Genomic DNA, 25,771 nt, shown 5'->3' on the forward strand with positions numbered 1-25,771 from the left:
CAGATTCTTTCTGTGGGTAATGCCTCTGGCAGGAGCACCCTTTATGCACAGAAAGTTAGTATTTCCTGCTGTGCTCTGGGCTTCCAAAGGTTACGGTATAATGCCCATGTTTCTTCCCAAACTGCATTTCTTACAATGCAATTATCACGTAGATGTATTTTGCTTTCCATATGGAATAGGGAAAAAGGTAGTCATTTAACTGATAAAACATTGTATGAAACCATATGCTGTGTGAATACAGTTGCTGCTCTCTTATCTTCTATATTAAGTCTGTGAAAATTTGTCAGAAAGGTGGGATATATAACAAAGTTCCAGCTCACAGAAATTAGCTACAATAACACAAGGTATTTCTATCCACCTTTGCACATCCAGTATGTACACATAACAGTTAAAAGCATATATTTTTTCCCTTATATTTATATTTAGATTAAATCAACACTAAACATACAAGCATGCCTTTGTTTTAACCAAAGCTTTATGATAATACTAAACAAGGAAAAAAAAAAGAAAAGAAAAGAAAAGAAAAGAAAAGAAAAGAAAAGAAAAGAAAAAAAGAAAAGAAAAGAAAAGAAAAGAAAAGAAAAGAAAAGAAAAGAAAAGAAAAGAAAAGAAAAGAAAAGAAAAGAAAAGAAAAGAAAAGAAAAGAAAAGAAAAGAAAAGAAAAAAAGATGACCAGACCGATTCAGCATGACCAGATTTGAAACATATGAATTTGAAATGAGTTAACTGACTGTACCTTGAGTCACCTGTTGGATGGCTAGCATCATCCCAGAAACTGTATCGGGAACCAAATTTTCCTTCCAATTGTAGACAGGCACCCATTTCAAGATGGGCAGCCTTCTCATACACCATACTTTGACATCTTCAAAGCGAACAGCCTGGATCTTCCTCCAGACTGCATTTCTTTTCCTTTTTACTCCTGTCATCATTGCCACCCCACAAAAGCAGTTCCTCTTTCAGAAGAGTGCACGGTTGAGGAATCACCCTGATCTGTGTCAGTCTCCAGTTTTCTTCGGAGATTTTGCAGTTCCAAAACTACAGAGAAAGAATAAATGAGCAGAAGCACTTAGGAATTCTGCAGCTGCTCTCTAACTTTACTAAATAAAAACACTTATTAAATGCTTCAATCATATAAAGAGCTAAATGAAATTCAAGAACCGTTTGTAGCAAAGATCACATTTTCTGCTCTTTGCAAAAATTTAGTCTAGTCTCAAGTTAGTTAGTGATTCTTTCCAGTAACCTCCCGCTTTATATTCCTTGTAATGCCTGTGCTTTTGGCCTCAGTCCAGTGGCAAAATGAGGTATTACTGGGGGTGTGTGCGATATAGGCTGAGCTATGCTAATATGAGCGGGAAGTGCCCAGTGGAGCAGGCATCTCCCTGCCAAGCCCGGGAGAGCTGCCTTGCCTCTCCTGGGGGTAGATTTTCTGGCCACAGTCGGAAAGCATGAAGTCCTCCATAACCCTGGTGCTAGCAAATTTGTTTTACTCCATCAATGTTTTGTCTTCTAAATGACAATAAAGAGCTTATTTATGTAGAAAATGCAAAACAGCAGGTAGCAATAAGTACTGACAAAAACATACACAGATTGCATCTGTAGGCTGAAGCCTCAGACCTAAATGTAACAAGCTCAAAGTGCAGTGAAGGACTGCAGGCTATCAGCTCTGCATGGGAAGTGCCAAAAATGCTTGTGACGATCACTCTCCTTCACAGCTATTCCTTTCTACTCCTGGTAGTCCACACAGCAAAGGCTCTCTCAATGAAGACTTCACCAAGTAATTTTTGATCTTGTAATCACAGAATGGTCAGAGTTGGAAGGGACCTCTGGAGATCTAGTCCAACGCCCTGCTAAAGCAGGTTCTCCTAGAGCAGGTTGCACAGAGTCACATCCAGGTGAGTTTTGAATGTCTCCAGAGAAGGAGACTCCACACCCTTTCTGGGCAGCCTCTGCCAGAGCTCTATCATGCCCAAGGTAAAGAAGTTCTTGCTCACATTCAGGTGGAACTTCCTGAGTTGCAGATTGTGCCCATTGCCCCTTGTCCTGTCACTGGGCACCACTGAAAAGAGCCCGGCCCTGTCCTCTTGACATTTGGCCTTAAGATACCTGTGTGCATTGATAAGATCCCCTCTCAGCCTTCTCTTCTCCAGGCTAAACAGGCCCAGCTCCCTCAGCCTTTCCTCATCAGGGAGATGCTCCAGCCCCTCATCATCTTCGTAGCCCTGTGCTGGGCCCTCTCCAGCAGTTCCCTGTCTCTCTTGAACTGGGGAGCCCAGCACTGGACACAGCACTCCAGATGGGGCCTCACCAAGGCAGAGCAGAGGGGGACAATCATCTCTCTCAACCTGATGGCCACACTCCTCCTAATGCCCCCCAGGATCCTTCTCTGTAGAAAGTTTTCCTTTCTTCAGACTTCCCCTCTTTCCTCCAGGGTCTGGGAAACCTGAAGGCTGGCCTTAGCAGTAAAGACTGAAGCAAAGGTGCAATTCAGTAACTGCCTCCTCTGTGTCCTTCATCACCAGGGCGCCCACCTCATTCAGCAACATGCCCACATTTTCTCTAGTCATCCTTTTACAACTGATGTATTTGATGAAGCCCTTCCTGTTGTCCTTGACGTCCGTCATCAGATTTAATTCCAGATGGACCTTAGCCTTCCTCAACGCCTACCTACATACTCTGACAACATTCCTATATTCCTCCCAAATGGCCTGTCCCTTTTTCTACATCCTGTAAACTTCCTTCTTCTGTTTGAGTTTTGCCAGAATACTCATCTTGGGAGGCAGCTAAGGGACATATATCGCTGCTCTGGTTGGCCTGGCCTATTCACTAGTTGGATGTGATGCTGTAAGCATTGCCATATCAGACCCCTCCCACCAAGTCCTTCAGTTTAAAGCCCAGCTCACCATGTTGGCTAGCCTGTCACCAAAGAATCCTTTGCCTCTTCTAGACAGGTGTATCCCATCCCTCCCTAACAGGCTATAGCTGTTAAAGAATATCTTGTTGTAGAAACTAAAACCCTCATGATGGCACCAGCCACTAAGCCAGAAATCGATTTGTATTATACATCTGCTTCTGGATGCACCCTTTCCTTTAAATGATGAAATGGAAGAAAAGATAACTTGGGCACCAATATTTTTATTTGCACCCCCAGGGCTTTATGGTCTTCCTTGATTCTGCCCAGGTTCTGGCTTGCGGTGTCATTCATGCCCACATGAAAGAGTAATAGTGGATAGTAGTCTGTGCAAGTTGTGGCACCCTCATGGCAACATCTCAGACCTTAGCTCCCAGAAGCCAGCACACCTCACATGAGTACTTGTCAGACTGGCAGATGGGTGTCTCAGTGCCCCTTAACCAAGAGTCACCTACTATGAGCACCAAAGTTTTCTTTTTATTGTATCCACTGTGTGCTGCTGGTACAGCTTCTCCTTGTGGACCTTGCTTGTGGGTGCCTGTAGCCATTGAAGCTTCATATCTGGTTTGGTTGTGATGCTGGAGGGTGAAGACAGAAGCAGAGTTCTGCTTTTGTGGGTCCCCAAGGTCCAAGGTGCCTCATTTCTTTGGTGTCCGCTACAGGAACATGGTTCTGAAACCACCTATCTATCTCCATCTCGGCTCCTCTGATACTGCACAGCCTTTTAACTCTTCCCTGCAATTCAGCCACCTGACATAACAGATCATCAGCCTGTGCACACTTTATGCACGTACTTACATTTTCTCCAGGAGAAGGATCTGGGCACTTGTTGCAAACTAACTTTTGTACTAATATCTCCTTCCTTACCAGTTCTGTCTGGGTAGAAGCACCAGACATCTCAGGGACTTTCTTTGCAGAAACACTGGTTTTCAGGCTGAGGCCAGTGCCCAACCGTTATAGCAGAGACCTAGAGCACTTCCCTTGGCTGTGGCCCTGCTAGCAGGGCGCAGGGCCCTCCCTGTGCACCCTGCCACACAAATGGCCACACAAACTGCCACATCACGCCCTGGTTGGTAGCACCCCTCAGGGTCATTTAAATCTCATGGCAATGCCCAAGCTGCATCAGCCTTGCTCATGAGAGCTGCTGGCTCCTGGTAGGATTCTCAGCTCTTGCTTGGGTTTCCCTGGCTCCAGGAACCCCTCTGTCCACCTTAATCTAGTGCTCAGCCACAGGACGTACCGTTGCCACTGCTGCGTGCCTCACGTGCCTCGTCAACTAGTAACGTCATGTACCTTGTGTACAATACACAGTACTCAGACACAAAGTGATAAGAGCATGGAAGACCTTTGAATGTCAAGTCATTTAAGTGTCTTGTTGGATATGGAGCAAGGACACAGTGGCTTTCCTTTAAGTATTTTTTATCTCTGCATGGGACAGAAATTGAATTTAAAATGTAAGGTCCATCATATGTGTGAGGTGTCTTCTCAATCACTATTCTGCATCAGGCAATAAAAATAAATATGCATTTTTAATATTTCAATTGTATTTACATAAATTCATTTAAATGTTATTATTTAGATTAAAATAAAGCATTATTCATCTGAAAAAACTTTTTAAAAATGAGGCTTTGTTTCCAAATGCAATAGGGAGAAAAACACAAGGGCAAATGCACCACAGTTCATTCTACTTAGTGATATTTAGGTGGTGTCCACTGTTGTGTCTCTTAGAAGTGCAAAATGAAAAAAGAAAAAAAGAAATATCAGGAAAAGATTGCTTAAGACAGACTCTCACTCTTAACTATTTCAGGCATACTTATTCTTTGCCCTGCCCATCCTTTAACCATGCACACTTTTTAAAGAATAGAAGAAACACAAGACAGGTTTATCCTACTTCTGTTCATTGGAATAAGCATCTAAGCATTGATTCCTTTTTTCTTTTTGTTTTTGTTTTTTGTATTTTCCTTTAGTTTTTTTTTAATGTGGAGTTTGGGTTTGGGGTTTTGTATGTGTGTGTGTTCCTGCTTTTAGCTTGGAAGTGCAATTCAAGGATAATCAAGGCTTTTACGGCTGCCACATGTTCCACAACACAGACCCTTCCCTACTTCCAATGATCAGAAGTAGATAGGAATCCTTCTAGATACAACAAGAGTTACTCAGCTGTCAGGAGGTGCTTAGTTTTGATAAAATGTTCAGTACCTTTAACTATAATAGCATTTTCTGGGGAAAAAAATATAATAAAACACATCTATACATAATTTGTATGTACAAAAATAAATCCAAATATGGATACTTGTGTGAAAGAGACTAGTCCCATTTTGTTTAATACAAATTACGTTCCCTAGAAGCTCTGAATATTCAAAACAATACCCATTATGAAACCAAAGAACCTTCACTAAACACACAAGAACATACTCTCCATTCTTCAAACTTCTCACATCAAAATGCTGAAGCTGTTTGAAAAAATCTATAATTGAGATTTTCCCACCTTATATTTGCAGAGTCAGTAAATCTGGACAATTTTCATCAATCCCAGACTAGTATCTGAACTCCTAGGATTAGCTGTATCAACAGACTTTTGTCCCTCACCAATAACAAGGGATGGTTTCTCTCTATGGGTGTGTGCATGCGTGAGTGCAAATATCTTACAGCTAAGACTTGAAAATTAGCCCTGTTAGACGCAGACAGAACTGCACATGCAAAGTCTTTGGGATGTCTGCGCTGATGTGGAACTTGTGCAGAAATTTTGTTTTACTCCAACAGTTACTTAGATAAGTTAAAAATTGCATTATCATTAAATCTGGAGTTGATAACATCGTCACCAGTCTTCAATAAGTATTCCTTGTTGTAACTTTGAAATTAATAAAGTACTCTTAGTTAGTGACACAAAGCAACATATCATTTACAGCCCTCCAGAAAAAGAAATCAAAAATTTGAAGGGAAAACAGATGCATAGGTATGCATAACAGCAAGCCTATACCTCACTAGACAAATCTAACATTTGAATCTTAAAGAAACGTCAAAAAACACTTCCCTAAAACACATCAGTATCCTGAAACACATAATGTATCACACACACACACCCCCTGTTTAAACATTTTCCCATCAAGTGAAATTCATTAACCAATGAACATATAATCTACAAACACCCAGACTATGCAGATTTGTCATACTTCAAACTGTATCATGATGTACCTGAGATATCAGGACTATGAGATCCTCTCCTTTCCTGAAGCAGGCATATAAAACTTCATTTTCTGGAACACCAAAAGCGAAGCATGAGGAACATTTGGTTTTATACATTTAAGTCAGTATATTCACACACAATTTTAAGGTTAGATGTTTTACAATTAGCTCTTTCAATGATCTTATGTAAGGAAAGCCTATTTTCTAGTTATTAGTTGCTTTTTCTGAGAAACACAAAAAAGTATGATTCTAGTACTGTACATATCACCAAATGATCCAACTGAATATATAATGATTGAGCTTTCCTCACCTTTTCTTCAGTGGGGAAACTGATTTCCATTCATCCTTGTCCTCTACCCTGACCAACAATCTCTATGAACTCAGTTTTGATGCTGCTATCGTTCTGTCAAATACAGATAACAACGTCTGAAGGATTAAGAGGATACTAGATGAAAGATGTAAGAAAAAAAATCTTGGTCACACAAAGCTTGTGACTTTAGGAAAGATAGCTGAAATTCCAAGAGAAATCCTGTTAAAAATTCCAAGTATGTTTGACAAAGCACAGCTGGATGGGAATGGAAGTCAGATGTAAAATAAGGGGTGATAGGTACTAGTTCAAAGAGACCAGACTGTGCAGCTCATAAATCACAGAACAGAGCACACGAGGCTATTATACAAGCTACTGGAAAGATAAGAGAGTGATAACAAATGGAACAACATAAAAACAGCGACAAAAATCCACACCTTTAAAAAAGCATTCCTGAATGTTGAGAATTTGTAAAAAAATAGGTTATCAATCACACATATTACATAAAATTTTAAACTAGACCACAGAGAAAGCATATGTTTAAGCATGCAAATTATTTACTACTGAAATTTAAGGAAATTGGTCCTCTGAAATTCTGGTGCACAAAACCCGAACATAATTCACAAACTCTGAAACTTGCCAATATATCTTCCACGGTTGATTGCAATGCATTTATTTTCAGTGATACCTAACTCTAAAAGTACTCCTGATTTCCATCATCAAATACTTCAAGGTGGACCTAAATTTAAAAAAGGTATGATTCTTGCCCTTCACAAAACAGATTAAGCTAAAGTCTCTATCTTTTCTTCATACAGGACGATTAGGAGCCACTATGGTGACAGAATATCTCCTTTGCCACAGATTAATCAGAATTATCACAAGATAAAGGTGAGTGTCCAGGCAACACAGAAGTCAGACCTGACTCAAATGGCTTGGGCTCGGCTTTTAACACTCTCCTTGTCAACGGGCTTCTCAGCCCCGTTGGTGATGCTGTGCTCCACACAACTGTGTGAAGCAACACCGACATCGAGTGGCTTCACTTGGTATTTCTCTTTGTTTATTGCTGAGTCCAAGAGCACTACCTAGCCTCACGACATGATGGTTTTGGAACTGGATAATGTTAACTATGTAGTTCAAGAACACAACACGCTAAAAATCAAAAGCCTGTAGCATCAATAAAAGGTTCACTCATTACATTTCAAACGTATTTACTGGTCAGAGATTTAAGACAGGAGCTCCAAGTGCCCAGGTACCGTCTGCTCTCAGCTCATCTCATGAACGAGAAATGCAAGTGCAGAACAGGCAAACAAAAAATAATCTGATAATGCAACAATCCTTTTAAACTCCGTTCCTGTTGAGATATTTACAGCTGAATGCTAATAAAAAGTCACACAGGTGCTAAGAAAAAAAATTTAAGTTCTTGGGAAGTTATATTAAATCATCTAACACATCTAAAATGAGCCTAAAAACCCCAGTAGTGTCCATCTCTTGGGGAAAACATGAGTAAAGAAAATGTAATATTGTTTTTCTCTTTTAAGGTTGTTTCTAGCAGCAGTTTGAAAATACCTTCAAATTAGTAAAAAAACCCCAATTTTTTTTTTTATTATTTTTAAACTGGAATGTGTCACCAAATAGGCTGAAAACTGAGATTTATGGACTCATACATTTGAGAACACATCTTCATAAGGAAAACATATAAATATGTATACACATACAATGACATTAAACACAGAAATACTTTGTGGTAATCCTTAGTCTTGACGTAAACTTGTCTGTGCAAGAGGGATGCTGTTTAAGGTCTCAGCACCAAAAACACACGTTCAAGAAATGTTTAAATCACAGGCATCTGTTTCTTTGTGTTATTTCACTTATTGAAACGTAAGACAGAGTACATAAACCAGATTTTCTGATTATCAAGTGCACAAATCAGCCTATAAGGCGTGCAATGAAAGCAGAACATTGAAACTTTGGAAATCAACAGATCCAAACTCAAGTGACCCCCTTCCGTTGCATGTCTTATGGGCTGGCAGGTGCTTGGCAGTCTGTGGAGCAGAGCAGCCACTCTGTGTAGAAGCAGCTCTTCACCAGTTTCAATTCTAGCCTTGACCACCAGAGAATGAGGTTCAAAAGCTCTGCTCACTCCAGGTCTCCTTTCATTTCGAATTGGTGGGTACTGAGAATTTAAATGTATCTTGAAGAAACATCCATCCTCGTGTCTGAGACCTATCTGTAAATGATAATGCTGAGACCTGGCCCACCAAAGGCTGTGGGACACTGAGGCACTGACGCAGCTGGGAAGACCAGATCTGATCCCCTGTGACAGGGCTCCATTTTTCCTGGAATTTAGGTGCAACAGCCTTACGAGTTAGACAAACAGCAGACAGGTCTAAAATGCTAATATGTTCAAAAAATGCAATTCACTGTTCTTAAGCCACCAAAGGGTTCATACCTCAAGTTAATTTTTATGAATATGATGTTCTCATCAACCACAGAATGTTTAGGTGCTCACCAATTACAGCTTGTCTGACGAGAGAATTATTTGGGAACAACAAAAACGGAACAAGCATTCCTGAAGAACTTTATCTCCAGATATCCTTAGAATCATAAAATAATTTGAGATGGGAGAGACTTCCAAAGGTCATCTCATCCAAATACTTCATCATAAAAGGGATAACTTCAAAGCCAGATCAAGCTGCTCAGGAACATTTTATATATCTCCAAGGATGGAGATTCCACAAGCTCTGGGGACAAACTGTTCTTGTGTTTAACCCCCCTTGCTGCATTTTTCCCCACTGTGCACTCAAACAGAATTTCCCTTGCTGCTGCTTGTGAGCATTGCCTCTTGTCCTGCTATTCCACTCTGACAACAGCCTGGTTCTGTTTTCTCTATTACATTCCTTTACTTGTTTCTCAGGCATAAGACTCCTTTGCTTCAGTTAACTTCGTTTTCAAGTGGACTCAAAAAATAAGGCAGCCTTATTAGAAAAATAAACACACATGAAGCTTATCAAAATGGTAATTGTCTTTCATATCAATAGACAACATATGTTGATTCCAAACCTTCAGACAGAAAAAGCATATTAAAGGTTAAGTGCAATAAACTTCACTTTAGTGGAACAATAGCAACTTGTGACTAAAAAGAAAGCCACCCCTGTGCCACAGTAACTCTACTGCCTGTGACTATACGGAAAAGAGGAAAACCTTAGCTACCATCAGGCTCAAGAAAAAGAATAGTTTTAATAGTCATATAATAGATTAATTAAACAAATTTCAAGCAAGAGGAAAAGAATGCTGAAATACGATATCTATTTCCTCTGTCTTTTGCTTTGAAAGTGATGCAGAAAGAATCACTTTCCTATAGCATCTTCTGGGTTGCCCTTTCTTCCCAAAAACATACACTACTTTAAATACTGTGGGCAATGTAGAAAGTTTTCTACATTCTCTCTCGTGAGAGTTACATCATCTTAGAGCAGAAGAATGGATAATAAATCAAAGATTATCCCAATTTACATAGCCTTCCTTCAATGGCAAGTTTTTGTTCTGACACCCTTGCAGGGAGAAGATACCACTGCCTCAATAATCAGCAATACCTTGCCTCCAGACCCTTCAGCAGACCAAATCCCTTCTTTTGCATCCCATGATAATCTCATCACACTTGTTTTCCTCTAAATGTCTTATTTCTACCCACTCTTACAATGCACTGTGCTGCTGCTAACTTACAGACACATAATTTGATGCAAGTACTTAGAAAAAACTGCGATTTGAGTGTCCGTATACTTTACCCATTGGCTTAATTTCAGCCAGCTGAAATGGGTACTTAACCACCTCACTGAGGAAACTAAATTAACAGTGTATGTATAAAGCAGCATATTAATCCAGATCTGTAGGCTGTAATAGTATAAATCGCAGTGGTAACAGGTTTTACAACATGTGACAGAAAATAAGTCCATTCAAAAAGGAAAGCCTATGAAGTGTAATAATTAAAATTTAATATTTAAACAGTTAGTATCTTTCTGGCCTCAGAGACAGCAAACCAGTGGAATTCCAGGGCCACAGCCAAGCAAATTCCATGAAACCTGTGGGACAACTAAAACACTCCTTGAAAAGCCTATTCTAAACCATTAGCATATTCATGTAGTCCTTTATTTCATCATTTTAATTAAAAATATTTGAAAACATGTTTTATGAGACTACCTTGTAGTCTGCATACTTCACAGAAAGTCTCACATGAAGAATGCACAGTGCATACTAAATAAAAAAGGGGTTGCTTTCCAAAGATGGGCCCAGAAAGACTTAAATGCTTTCCTTCCTCAAAACTGTTGCTTGCCACACTGACTTAATGATCATCAGCAAATCTGGTGTATTGCATGGAATGCTACCCTCATGGCTAAGAAGTTTGAGTGAAGTCAAAAACTTGTGTTCTACTAATAATCTGAATTGTAACATCAACTTTTATGGGTTCCAGGAATAAGCCTGAAAGATATACAGAGGCATGAGAACATTATTTTTATAAACAACTTTACTACTATAAAGAATAGTAACCTCAGAAAACTCACAATAAACAGTTGTACTGAACTATCTTGCTTACTTCAATAAAAAGTCTTATTCTTGCTTGCAACTTGGTGAACTAGACACACACAAGATACTTAAGTTTGAAATAAAGTATTTTAAACCACCCCATACATGTTTCCACCACACATTCAAAAAAATATAATAATTCCAACAGCTTAGAAATAAGACAAACTGAATCCCCCAGTGTACTTGCCAAGTGCTCTGAAATCAGGAACCCTGTTGTACTTCTCCAGCACTTTCTTCCAAAGTGTCAGGAACTCAGTACAGTACTGGGTACAGTAATTCAGAACACAAGGACTCGCATGCCACATCCTTAAGAAGCCATGAAAATATATTAAAAAAAAGAGAGAGTGCTCATTCAAAGACGTCATCCAGATGAGTCCCTATATTTTATTCAAAGTTCACACTATACAGATCCCTGATTCTTAAGCCAAAGTCCATTTTAATTTGCATAAAAAATAAAGAATAATTGATATGACAACCCAATCAAATGCAGCTACCTGCACATTTTACGCAACTGATTAAGTAAGAAAGTAATTCCATGTATGATGAGACTTGCACGGTCTGGACTCTGTCATTTTTGCTCTAATTGTTACTGATCTATTATTACTGCAGAAAAATCTGTTCTAGGTGATCTTGAGCAATGCATTCTCTCTTTATAACTCCACTTCAAATGCTAGTTAAGATATACTCCTGTTCCCTTCTGATGTGATGGCTAATGACTTCATTGATGAAGAAAAAGGCTGTCATTTTGCTGCTTTCTGCAGTATCAGCTGTTTCTCAGGTCAGACAATTTAACATTGAATAGTAGCAAATTATGTATTCTCAGTAAAGGCCTTATGGCTTTGAAACATGACCCCAGACCCTGGGGTTCTGGGGAAATTATCCACATCGCACAACACAACACATCTCATTTTTCCTGGGAGTATGAAAATGGCACCAAGGAGAGGGTGGAGAACAGCTGATAAAGACAGGACGATGTGCTTCGCGTGGCTGTGGCATGCACTGCTATGATCTGCTTGAGGGAGCAGGGAAGAAGGATAAGACCTTTGCCCATGGTCCACTAAAAATAAATGGTTAATTCATCATCATGACTGAATTGTTCCCCCTTTAATTAAATCAGACTTTTAAGGTGTTTGAAAAGTTTGAAACGTGCTTAAAGAGAAATACACCACTGCTATTAGACAACTGTGGCAGAACTTCAGCTGTTTTCCAAAATAATCAATATCTCCCCTAGACAGCTCCACATCTTATGAAATTGTTACCCTCCCTTGTCACAGTGAGGGAACACAGACAACTGAGATCATTCTGTGCCACTACTCACTCCTAAATGTTTAAAGACTTGTATTTTTATCATGTATTGCCAAAACAGAAAACCAGCGATTGATTATATGCAAATACATTTTGGAAAGTAATCAGGAATACTGTGGTTTCCACTGTATATGCATTTAAAATGTTACATATAAACTACAAAATCTTTTTTTTATCCATTCCTCAGCCTCCTTTTCTGTAATCCCATACACAATGGGAACACAAAACCTACGTCTTACTGAATGGAGTCCAACAGAGGCAAGTGGAGGGTCCTGCACCTGGGGAGGAACAACCCCATGCACCAGCACAGGCTGGGGCTGACCTGCTGGAAGGCAGCTCTGTGGAGAAGGACCTGGGAGTGCTGGTGGACAGCAAGGTGCCCATGAGCCAGCAGTGTGCCCTGGTGGCCAAGAAGGCCAGTGGGGTCCTGTGGGACATTAGGAGGAGTGTGGCCATCAGGTTGAGGGAGGTGATCCTGCCCCTCTGCTCTGCCCTGGTGAGGCCCCATCTGGAGCGCTGTGCCCGGTGCTGGGCTCCCCAGATCAAGAGAGACAGGGAACTGCTGGGGAGGGCCCAGCACAGGGCTACGAAGATGATGAGGGGCTGGAGCATCTCCCTTATGGGGAAAGGCTGAGGGAGCTGGGCCTGTTTAGTGAGGAGAAGAGAAGGCTGAGAGGGGACCTTATCAATGCACACAGGTATCTTAAGGCCAAATGTCAAGAGGACAGGGCCAGGCTCTTTTCAGTGGTGCCCAGTGACAGGACAAGGGGCAAAGGGAGCAAACTGCAGCACAGGAGGTTCCACCTGAATAGGAGGAAGAGCTTCTTTACTTTGGGAGTGACAGAGCTCTGGCACAGGCTGCCCAGAGAGGCTGTGGAGTCTCCTTCTCTGGAGACATTCAAAACCTGTCCAGACACAACTGCAACCTGCTCTAGGAGAACCTGCTTTAGCAGGGTGTTGGGCTAGTCAATCTTCCAACCCTGACCATTCTGTGGCTCTGTGAATTTAAAAAAAAGTCCATGAGATTAAATTAATTTTCATAGTTCAGTTGTGGAAAGATTTCTTCTGACCCCAGTGATTGCTTAATTGGCTGTGGAGTGTTTTGTTAAATAAAAATGCACTTGAGCGTATGGCTGGATAGTTTGCTGATTCAGGTGCTTAGCAGTTGCTTTTGTTTAGTTCCATATTTTCAAAAATGACACAAACAATTTTCTTTTGCCTTTTCCCCTCATAATTTCTTTTCTATTGTTACTTTTGAAATTTAGACTTTTTAGCTCGTGTTGATTTTGCCTTCCCTTGCACTGATTTACAATTCCTTTTCCTCCTTTTATGCAAGATTTCTACATTCTGGCTCTCATACAGGCATTTCCCTTCCACCCCATTAAAACCTGTCCTTTGTGCTCAAATGTGCTGATGCAATTATTTACCGATTTCTTCTATCACAGATCACTATTGCACTTTCCCAGTTTAGAATTACTTCCTTCAAACAAATCTTCCATTCAGAAATTTGTAATATTTGTATGTTAGGCATTAGGCAGAAGAGTGCATAAAATAAGCCATATGTCGCACAGATTTGTTGGTTTAGACTGTAGTTACTTTGAGTTGATTTTGCCAAAGCTGAAATTGTAATAGAGTTTCACTGGAGAGAGGGGAAACTTTCTCCAAGGTACAACCATTTCTAAAAATATCTTGCTTTAAGACACATCTCGGGACAATTTGTACAGAAAACCTTGTTACCAGGATGAGAGGGAGAAACTTAAATTAATTCAGAGAGCACCTTTTCAGACTTCAAAGAAATCTGGTGTTCTTACTTATACATTTTGAATGAGAAAGAAGGCTAATTTCACCTACATGTACTGACACCAATTTGCCACATTCAACTAAAATTTCAGTCTCCATGGACAGAAGAGCTCTGTGCACGCTCCTCTCTTACATTTCAGATGCTCTCTGGCCATCCATAAGGGGAAGGAGGAAATGTTACAGAGAAGTTCATGAGAAGGTAAAGCAGCGTAAAGACACTCGCAGACTTTCCTTTATGCAGATTGTAAAGAACTAAAAAGGAGTAAAGGGAACCTAAGGGAAACCAAAGGTTTGGGCAGCTGTTAGAGCTGGTACCCAGATTGCCACACCGTGACTTCATTTTCCAGGTCTTCTTTTACCTCCTGCTGCCACGAGCCATCTTAGACCCCAGTGCCTGAGGGTCTCGTCCCTATTTGTATAATTAATATCTACCCCTTATATAATTAAGATCTCCCACTGTAATGTTGCCTTATTTATTTATCTGGAGAGTGTGCTGCTTAAAGAGTCAGCAACTTAAAACAATGTCAGCATAACATCAAACAGGAAACACTGTGAAACGATGCTGTAATGAAGCTGCTTTTGAAAAGGAAAAAGGGGACAAACCTTTCAGCGTGAACTAGAATATCTACACAACAATAAAACCATATGGGACATGAATTACTTTTTTGTACATAAATTACAGAGATTTTTTTTAAGTTCTACAAAATTCTCTATGTATATATTTTTTCCTGAGGTTTCTGAATGATAAACCTGTTTGTGGATGTCTTCCTACATACAAAGTTTGTACAAGTGCCCACAAGGACATTAGCTATGTGACAGCACTTGTATAAACTTCAGTAATACGTATTTCTCCTTGTCATAAATGGATTTTGATTCATGCCCCACTCAAAGGAAAAACACTATATACATTACATAAATTAGCTGAATGTAAAAAATAAAATCTGCTTAGGTTCTCTTTCAATTTTTGAAATAATTGGGGTTTATATCAGGTGTCTGTCATGTTATATCTTAGACAAAGCAGCTATGAAAATAGTCTGACTCTGATCTTTTTGTTCTTGGAAATCCAATCTGATTGCATATAAAATGTGACCTTTATAGACCTTCAAAGGGAAAGCACAAATAAGGTTCCCCAATCAGCTCTGGTCTTTGTCATTTCCATACACTTGGGCACCTCCCATAGCCTTCTTAACATCCTCTTAATGTCAGAAGGATATAAATTTAGTATGTCATGTCTACATTTTTATTATACCTCAAAATAAAAAATATTTAGGTGTTTTTAAACTACCCTCTTGCTGAAATGTTCAGGTTTGGGAAGGTGTCAGAATACCTGGAGTATTAGTGAGATACCTCTTACCGTTTGCACAGATGTATAAAAGAAGTTCATTGTCTCTCAGCCATTCTTATTGTTCAAAGTGAAAAGATCATGCTAAAAGTCTTCACTGGCTCCATCACAGAGCCAAAACTCTCCAGAAATGTTTGCATTCCAGCCATCCTTTATTCTAAACAGAAAACCTATAGAAAAAAATCTGCACCTGTTTATGGAACTTTTATTTACTTTTTCTTAAGCCTTACCAGTATCTACTGTAGGAGTGGCAGATTTAGTACAATTGTTTCAAAATAAGTAACTTTGAACCAGTTGAAGAAGCTTGCTAAGCACATCCTTAAATCCAAGCACATTGAGAATCCCACTGAAATTACTGACTAATTATATAATTGCATGTAGGAATACGTTTCCTGAATCTGCATTCTCTTTGTAACATCATGATCATTTCAAAAGGGTGAGAAATAAGAAACAAATGTCATTTCAGGGGAGAGAGAAATTACACAATAATCAGATTCTCAGCATAAAAGAAAGTAACAATAATATTGCTTCCACATGAAATCATTCATAGGAATAAAGACCAAGTATAAATATAGAATTTCTAAAGATAAATTCATGCTTTCTCAGCGTTTTTCAATAAGGTATGAGAGCCTCTTTCAGTTTAAATTTGTTCCAGAAAAAAAACCAAAAAACTCCAAACATTTCAAACCTGATCTTTTTTCTTTATTTTTAACAATGTATCTGTTTCTATATTAGGACATCTGTCCACCACATTTTAAAAGTCAATTTCAAAACTAAGGAAAGGCAGAATTTGTAATGAAAATGCTGAACCATATTAGAAATAACACTTTATGCACATCTAAACATCTTCTGCAACTTTAAAATTTGAACTCAAAAGTCTTTAAACAAAAAAATGTTGATCACAATATCAGATTACAACACATGGAAGAAGCCAGTCAAAAAGCTATCACATATCAATTGTTTATGGTTTACCCAATAAAACCCTAACTAATGTTTAAGCAATGTCATCTGCTTGATCTGTCTGTTGCTGGAGTTTAAACAACCAAAAACATCACCATTACAGACTTACAAGAAATAATTACATATATGAATAGATTACTACTTCAGAATTCATTTTCTCTCCATCTGGTGTACATTTTATTTTGACCACAAATGAGGTACTATCCTAGGGAACTAATTAACAATTATTGTAAACAATACCAAAGAGAGCAATCTGATTGATCTACTGAGTGCATTCCTTGCTTGCTGTATGGCACAGCAACAGCAACCGGTCTGTGACCACACTGGGTAGAAGCACAGCACCGTCCCTATAGGTAGCAGGTGTACATTCAGTTTATTTTCATTTTCTTCTGCAAATAAAAGACACTGTACATACTTTCTGAAGAAAAGCTGTAACATCAACATTTCAAAATCGTCTTCCACAAATCTGTACCACAAATACTGCTGAATTCCTATTCTGTCAAGCATCCTGTAAAGTGTTAGGTTTTTTTCCAAATGTTTAGAAGGCACAAAGGCCTCCAAAGGCAAAATTTACACTTAGATTTTGTCTTCAAGACTAATATTTAAATGTAAAGTTCCTTAGGATGGGGACCACTGTTATCTGCTGTGTTGTAGGCAACATTGAACAAGGAGTGGACAGTAATGTTGCTGCAGAAAAAAAGTTTTCTGAGACCACAAAACCAACTTAGATCATTTTTTATTTAAGAAGAAGGAAATAATTTATTATTTGCACTGCAGCACAGTACTAACTGGGATTGGACTTCATGGAAAACATCCACACTGATAAATAATTGAAAGCCAGAAAATGAACTTATGCATCGGACCCTTCAGTGTCCACACTGCTTCATTTTTCACTCACCCCCTGGACCTTTGGGGCTGCCCCAGGTAACTAGGCAAAGCTTAGAGGAGGTTTCACTTCAAAAAACAGGGCCAAAAGGCAATATGGGTAAGGTTACATCAGTTCTATCTTTTTCTGGATACTCAGTCCTTCAATGTTATATCCCAGAAGTTTTTCTGTCCCCACGAACCCCTAAAAATCCTCCTGCTGCACTCCAAAACCTGCTTCCATTCTATAAAAACTTTGCCCTGGTGACCTGGACAAACTGCCCTCTATTTGTTTCAGAAACTTCAAAATCAGAGAGGCACACAAAGAATAATGGCTGTTTCTGAGAGCCACGGGCACACCATGCGGGGTCCAGCCGAGTGCCCAAGGCAGCTGCTGCACCACACAGCGTCGGACAGGCTGACAGCCAGCCTGTGCCACTTGGCTTCATGGCCAGGGGGTGACACCCATGTAACTAGAGGCAGATCTGATCCTGAACAGCCTAAGGCTAAAGAGACAGGATGGTCAGACAGTCAGAGTGGCAACAGAGAAAAACCACCCTGACTTCTGGCAGTGGGCTGCAGCAGCCTTCTGCCCTGCTTCCACCTCAAGGTCCAGCTGTGTGATGCATCTAGCAGATTAGCAACTCCTCTCTTCAAAATTCAAGATACTATTAGCATTACTCTCTACTCAAAATTCAGTCCAACATCTTTAAAAACCTAACTCCATTTCTATCCATAGCTAACAGACCCAGAAATTTCAATTGCTTGAGCAGGAAGTTGCACTTGATGATATTAGGAGATCTCTCCAACCAAGACAATTCTGCGAGCCTCTAGCTCCATGAAATGGATGACTTGTCAGTAGCAATGAGGTAAGCAGATACTGTAAACAGATCCTCAAGTTTCTCACTCATTTTTTTTATAATGTTAACTGTGTCTACAGAAGTGGGAGCAGAAGCAACATCCAGCTGGGAAGTTGTTCAAGCTGTGGTGAAATCCAGCTGTTACTGTTGGCTGGGAGCAGTTCCACTTTCAAATAGCTCTTAAGAGATTTGGTTTTCCAAGGTGTTGACCATCTTCAACATTAATTTCTGTCACTTACATTGGACCCAAAATGCATTCATATTCAATGTCTTAGAAATGCTTTATAAACCTATAAATTATAAAACAGAATAAGGCCTTTGATTAAACAGCTGTATAAGAAAACAAACAAATACCAAGTCCTTCAATGAAAAGTTCTCCTATTTAGGATCATCCAGAATGAGAAAAACAACAGAGCTTTAAAATTCAAATACTTTGGGCACATTAAAATTAATTTACTTTCATAGAAATGTATGCACATGCTGAATAGTACATGTTCAGGATTTCCAGTTTCTCAGTATTGCACATCCAAATGCTTCCTAGAGATTTACAATTCCATCTCAATTTCTCATCCCACATCTACGTGTAACTCAATTCTCTTTCGTGTTGCAGAATTCATCATTTTACAGACAAACTATTTAACCTCGATGACCTTATCTACCACAGCAAATCAGTGATCTGTGTAACGAGCACAAAGATGCACCTGTGGTCAACTGATAGTATAGGAAGAACCAGCAATTCACAACATCTCATAAAAATTAGGCTTGCATAAGACCACAACCTTTACAACTCAGTCATAAACAAAAACTAAGAGCAAACTGTCGTGGTTTAACCCTGGCCGGCAGCCAAGCACCACGCAGCCGCTCGCTCACTGCCTCTCACCCAGAAGGGTGGGGAGGAGAATCAGAAAGGAATGTAAAACTCAAGGGTTGAGATAAGAACAATTTAATAGGTAAAGCAAAAGTCGGGCATGCCAGCAAAGCACAACAAGGAATTCATTCACTGCTTCCCATGGACAGGCAGGTGTTCAGCCATCCCCAGGAAAGCCGGGCTCCATCACACGTAATGGTTACTTGGGATGACAAACGCCATAATGCTGAATGTCCCCCCCTTCCTTTTTCTTCCCACAGTTTATACACCCAGCATGACGTCCCATGGTATGGAATATCCCTTTGGCCAGTTTGGGTCAGCTGTCCCAGCTGTGCCCCCTCCCAGTGCCCCGTGCCCCTCCAGCCCTCTCGCTGGCAGGGCCCAAGGAACCCAACAGTCCTTGACTTGGTATAAACATCACGAGGCAACAACCAAACCCATCCGTGTGCTGTCAGCGCTGTTCTCACACCAAATCCAAAACACAGCACTGCACCAGCGTCTCAGAAGAAAATTAACTCTGTCCCAGCTGAAACCAGGACATAACCACAAATAGGTTATCAAATCAGACCTTTGTTTTGAAGACATTTGTCTTTTCCTATATCCATAGGCATACAGAATGTAAATGCTAGTGCCCTTAAGCGACTGTGCAACCGTGACTAAAAAGCCAACTGTATTCTGTTTGAAAACTTGGACTACAACATTGCTTCACATTGTTACAGAATATCAAACAACACTGACAAAAAAAAATTAAAGACGCATGGTTGGTTTTTTTTCTCCAAATTTTAGGTTTGAATTACTGCTTCTAATTTTAAAAAAATGAAATTGCTTATCTGATTACCACTACGGAATGCGGAAAAATATTTAACAAACTGAGAAGCCCATCTTGCACAATAATGCTATAAAAACTGTCCTGAAAGCCAAATTGAAAAGAAAGATATTATTAGCTGATGAAATATAATTATCTCCCTTTACGCTAAAGTCTTTGAAAATATCCTGATAAATATACATGCTGTACTTTTTAGCTAAATAATAATTATTTTCAAATGGAAAATGTCAATGAATACACAATTTGACTTTTCTGTTAGTGCAAAAATTCCTGGTTCCTGTCACTGCCATGCTGACTTCCCTCTGATGAGAAAAAATAGCAAGAAAAACACCTAAACAAAAATGTCCTCTCCCAAGTACAGACAGAAATGTATTTTAAAAAACCTCTGAAAAATAGTGAACTTCTCTTGTTTGTTGCTTTCCTTCCATGAGTTATTAGAAGAATTTCAAGGCTGGAAGTATTTATTGACATAAATCTTAGCACATTCCAATGCAGTTCTCCAAACGAAATAAAAATTTGTGTACTTAATGTTATGAAATACCTGAAATATCTGTTTTGTTTGAACACATCTACAGCAGGACCAATTATAGCTAAAAGAAAGGAATTTCATGTTGTCTTCTAGTACTTAAATAAATTGCAGTAACATACTAAGCAGTAAAAAACCTACTTTTTGTCTGGCTTAATTATCAAGCTCAGCTGCTTTTCACTGACTTCATTCTATCTAACCCAGCAAGGTAATTTTAGCTTGCATGGAATAAATCATTGGCAAGATTAACAATACATATTAAGATGATGTATGTTTTATTGCTGCTCAGCTAAACATGTCAGCTAAAGTAATTATGGCTATGAAGCTGCGTTTATGTTTCCATAATGGGACCCTTTAAGTCACACACATTTGGAATGAGGCCTATCCACCTCAGTCTCTTTCAAGAGCAGTTTTTAACTGCATTACATCATTTCTTACGGGGTTGAAAGTTCATTATCCAACACACAAATCATTTACTCCCAAACTCTGTAACTTTAAGAGGACCTAGGGAAAAGCTAGGGTTATCAGCACTACAGAAAGTAAATACATATGAAAGTGTGTCTTGGGGCCTGCATGGCTGAGGGAGATGGAAACAGAATTTAGGACTTTCCATTTCCAAGTCACTCTTTGCATTATGTACTCCATGAGTAATAATTGAGAGTTGTTACTACAATTTGATGTTAGCTCCTTGGCCTGAGTGCAGATATGCATGGATGAAGTTCAGATTTTGAAAAAAATCATCACATAGTTGGGACTCTTCCAGCAGCGGCAGCAGAGGCAGTAAGAACTGCACATGCAGAGAAATCATTACCTACTCTGAGATGGAGAAATCCTTTCAAAAGAGGTGAAAAGCACATGAAATGAGTGATTTCTGTGTAATAATTGGCACAGTTTATGTCCAACTAACAAAGTCTGCCAGAAACACTCCATACTTGTTGGGACTGGTGCTCCGTGACGTAGATACACTCAGGGTGAATTACAAAAGTTCAAAGCACCCACTGAGTGAGGTAGCTAATGCTGTGTGACGGAGCCCATTACTGCTGTCCAGTCCAGTCTTATACAGCCTTCATTTAATGCAGTGCAAAAAGTAGAATATGCCTTAATGGCATGTGCAGCTGCTGCTAATTTAAAGGAGGTACAATCATAAAAAGATCCTTGGAAATACAAACAAAAAAAGAAAGAAACTGAAATTCAAGTGGAAAACGAAGGGTGCACTGCTCATCATCTGCCCAAATGTGGTAAGAAGAGCTCTTGCATGGGCTGCGTTCACAGCCACCATGGTGTACAGGTGGGAGCTCAGGAATCTTAAGCAAGGACTAAGGTCAATGGCTGAAGTTCTTCAGTAACAACTTCAATAGTCCCCGGCCCCAGCAGAAAGATGCTGCAGTGCATCACTGCAGTGCTTCAGCTCCTTTCCAATAAGATGATTTATCTGAAAAGCCTTAAGTATGATAGCTCATATGAGAAACGCATGGCTAAGGATAAGAATGGAATGGAAGACTTGTCTAAAGGAATAAGCATCAGGTGAGTTAATCTTACTGAACACAACACACCAGCATGGTAAATAGGATGAAATTCCTTTAAAGCTGTTCTAGTCTGTTAGCTGGCTCTATCAATCAGAGACAAAGTGAGCAGAAAACCTTGAACAAATGTCTTCCTCACTTTGACCTAGGAGGCCAAACCTGAAGAAGCTGTAAAACTCAGCTCAAACAGAGGAAATCTTCAGCTAAAGATTTTCTGAGGCCACAGGAAAAAGGGACCTGCAGCCTGAAGCAAACACACAGAACAAGTGTTTCTCTTCCGTCCATGGCTACCAATTTCTCAGTGGCTTTTCCTCCCCTTTTTCCCTGTACAGAAGGATGGTGCTTGTAAAGTGAAAGAGAATAATCTGGTCTACCTGAAGTTAGTGCCACTGTGAGCTGGATATCAGTCTGGAGGACTACTGGAGTTCCTTTCAAAACTAAAGTATTCTACGAAAATCCTGCTTCATATTTACTCATCTGTCCTGCACTGCATTTTAGAAAAGCATGAGCAAATTTTGACATTTTGCAAATCAACTGTTGGAAGGTACTTGCTCAGTTGAGACCCACATTCCAACCCCACTTTCCCCCACCTTGCATTTTAGTTCATACTATTTTAAAAACAGGTTATTATACTTAAGAGGTAAAAAGTAAAGGATATTTAATGCATATCTCTTTGTGTGTAGACTTTCAAATACTTGGTCAAACTAGCCTTGAAGCCATTAACTGAATGAACAGAATGTCATGTGCTTTGTGTGCCAGTTATATGTTCAGCACTGACTCCAGAAATTTGCTTAAATATTATTTTGGTTTAGAAAACAGACTGGAAAAGATCCTAAGTACCAGTATGTGGAATACATATATATATATTTTCTTATATGTCCATGGGCATATGAGCAACATGCAGAACCATATTTTCATAATGCAAAATATAATTTGAGTTACTGAGTATAGTTATGAGTTGTCTATTCCCAGGCTTCTTTATTTCTAAAGCAAATGTTTGTGAGATGTACTACATGCAAAATAAGAAGTTAAGCTGCTTCTATAATTTTTAAGTTCTTCAATTAAGATTTACTGACAGTTTTATTCTTGACAATATGTAATTAATATGTACAGTGCTTAAATAAATAATTCATCAACTTTCATTTGAAAAATTGGAAGCAAGAAGTGTTTCAATGCTGAGACAATCTACTATTAAAACTGCTCTGTGATTTGCACTGAAACACTTACAGATAACAGAATTAAAGTACATCTAAAATCAGTCAAGTAAAAGACATTTTTATGTGTTAATCTCAGATATTCTGATCGCCTCTTGGATCTTAAATAGGCTGAGCTTGACAATTTCTAGCTCTCTAGTAAACCATCACTCAAGTGGCAAGATTAATCTAGTAGAGCAAATGAGGATTAGCTGTTTGATTAAAATATAATAATTATTTATTAGAAGCACGAAGAGACTATGTGCTCCTAAATTTTTGCAAAGGAAGATGAGCTTTAACTTAGCATATGCATGGAGCATCTGTCCTTATTTCTTTATCTTTAAGTAGCTTTTTAATTTGTAAAACAATTGATGTAAACTGAAGCAGCAAAACTATTTAGTTACCAACTCCTGCAAACTTTTCTGTTGAAATAAAGGGAGGACTTTAGATTAAGGGAATTACACTGTAAGAATAATGCAGTGCTTTAGAAAAAACCCAGCAGCTGTTGGTCCTCTGAAGACTAGCAGTGAGATAATGCAAATATTCCATTTGCTATAACTAAAGTAATTCAAACCCAACTATTTAAAGTAATTCTTCAATAATACAGAGAATTTAAAGAAACTTCAGATTATCTTTTTTATTGGTGCATTTCTTTGTTATTTTTTCTGATGATGTTCACTCACCTGATTAGTAGGAATGCATCCATGAATAAAAAAGATGTATAGACAACTGAACAGAGATTCATTTTTTCATCATTCTAAAGCTGCATTTTGCATCATTTTTATTGTACTATTGTCAGTTACAGATTTTTATTTTAAACATAATTAAAATATAATTAAACATAATGGTGTAAACAAAATCAAAGATCTTGTGTCAATGCTTTGTGAGAAACAAAGAATAAGTTCTGACTAATGGACAACTGGCTTTAGAGATCTTTGCTAAGTTTCTTTTAAAATTTAATGATAGAAATTTCAGGAATTACTTTTCTATTTAATATTATATCCTAATTATGCCTTCCTATTTAAGGTGATAGTTTAAATTAGCTAAAATAACTTCTAGCCCCCCAAAAGTATTTTATTTATGAATCTTATGCATAAGTAATTATGCATAAGAGATTCTGCTAAAAAAATTAAGCCTACACATTTACTAGATATCCTGTTTATTCTCAGACTGTTCATTTAGCTTCTATTATAATATTAGTCAGCAGTTCACTATTTTTATGGTGCACAATACAGGGTTGGATCTTTTCCCCTTACTAAAGTGTACATTTGATTACAGTCCTTGAAATTATCTTTTATAAGTGCTCTAATCTTGAAAACATTGCATATCAATGCAGTTTATAAAGACAATTTCAAGACTCTTAAATCATGTAACGCTTGTTATCAGTTTTGGAAAGCCTGCTTTTTGAAGGTAATACCTTAGTTTGTGCATGTGGCAAACTGATGTTACATGCATCACTGTGATATGTACCATACATTGTGAGAAATAAGTGAGAAAGCAAGAAAGCCTATATTGAGACCTGGTTTCACCTTGTACAAATAGGCTATCTTGCACATTCTTCTTAAAACACATAAATAAATCTTGCAGGGAAAAGACACGCATTTTCCTACACAAGATTTGATGGAGATTTCATGATCAAATGTATTTACTAAGCAATAGTTTTCAAATTTAGCCTCTGCTTTGTCTTATTTTTAACTTAAGGCTCTGGAGTTGGCTAGGGAACTCAAATTGTGCAAAACCCCACTATTGGTAAAATTAGTAAAAACATCTTGGTTGATGTGTAGCAGGCGCCCACTACAACATAGCCTACATAGGCCACCCCTCTGGTCCTGACCCATAAGCTATGACCAGACCTGTCACCTGTACCACAGCTGAGCACTAAGCTAAACCTCTCCTCCTCACCTTCCCAGCCTGTCCTTCCAAAAAAGCCTGCATCCATCCAGTGCACCGCTCCAGTCATGCAAACTATTCTACATTTCTTTTTGTTCCCAGTGATGTCCTAGATCTGCAACAGTCCACAGACTCCCAGCTCCAGAGCCAAAACTCTGTAGCTAAGAAGTTTTTTCTAAAGGTGCTATCACGTGGGATAAGTCAGCACATATCCTACAATGTAGAAGATGTATTGGTACACAGATTTTAAATACACAGCTCTCTCAGTACACCCACATAGTGCCCAAACGTCTTAGTTCAATTATTGCCTAATTCAGGAAAACAATCTGTGTCCTTCCTGTCCGTCCCCATCGCCCCAAGACCTCCCCCATTAAAGGCACTTTTTTAAATTAAAAAAAAACAACCTCAACAGCTCTACTCCTACATATAACATCAAGGGTGTTTCACAAAATATGTTAGAAGCTCAAAATTGTCTAACTAGAAAAAGACACTTGCCATATTTTTCGTAATGTGTCCTTGCACTATAGGGGGAATATCACTTGTTATGTCTGGGAAAGCTACCAGTCTTTTAGAAATAACTGAATCTGTAAAACATGAATACATTATCAGAGGCATGACATCCAGTTTCATCTGCATTAAACCCAAAACTTTTACTTGATTGTCACAAATAGACATAAAAAAGTAAAACGTAAAAGTTTGGAATATCAGCAGAGTAATTTTCCTTAAGAATCTTTTTGTTATTGTTTTTACTAACAGCACAGTTTTTCAAGCTGGATTTGAAGTATTCTTTCATTACATTCTCCAGCTTCTTGTCCCATGTAGGTTTTCTCGAAGACCT

At 38.8% G+C, this 25,771-nt stretch overlaps 1 protein-coding gene across 4 annotated transcripts in view; it reads right to left on the reverse strand.

The window, feature by feature from the left end:
* SLC26A7 (solute carrier family 26 member 7) overlaps window positions 1-23,848 on the reverse strand; it is a 100,088-nt gene extending 76,240 nt beyond the window's left edge. For all 4 annotated transcript variants that reach the window (XM_080381834.1, XM_080381832.1, XM_080381833.1 and 1 more), the window contains exon 1: window positions 737-23,848. In XM_080381834.1, the coding sequence (XP_080237960.1) occupies window positions 737-929 (193 nt within the window). In that variant the 5' untranslated portion in view covers window positions 930-23,848. The remainder of the gene's footprint in view (window positions 1-736) is intronic.
* Between the last annotated feature and the right edge of the window lie 1,923 nt (window positions 23,849-25,771).

Source organism: Falco punctatus (genome assembly GCF_963210335.1).
Source record: "Falco punctatus genome assembly, chromosome: 3".
NCBI lineage: Eukaryota > Metazoa > Chordata > Aves > Falconiformes > Falconidae > Falco > Falco punctatus.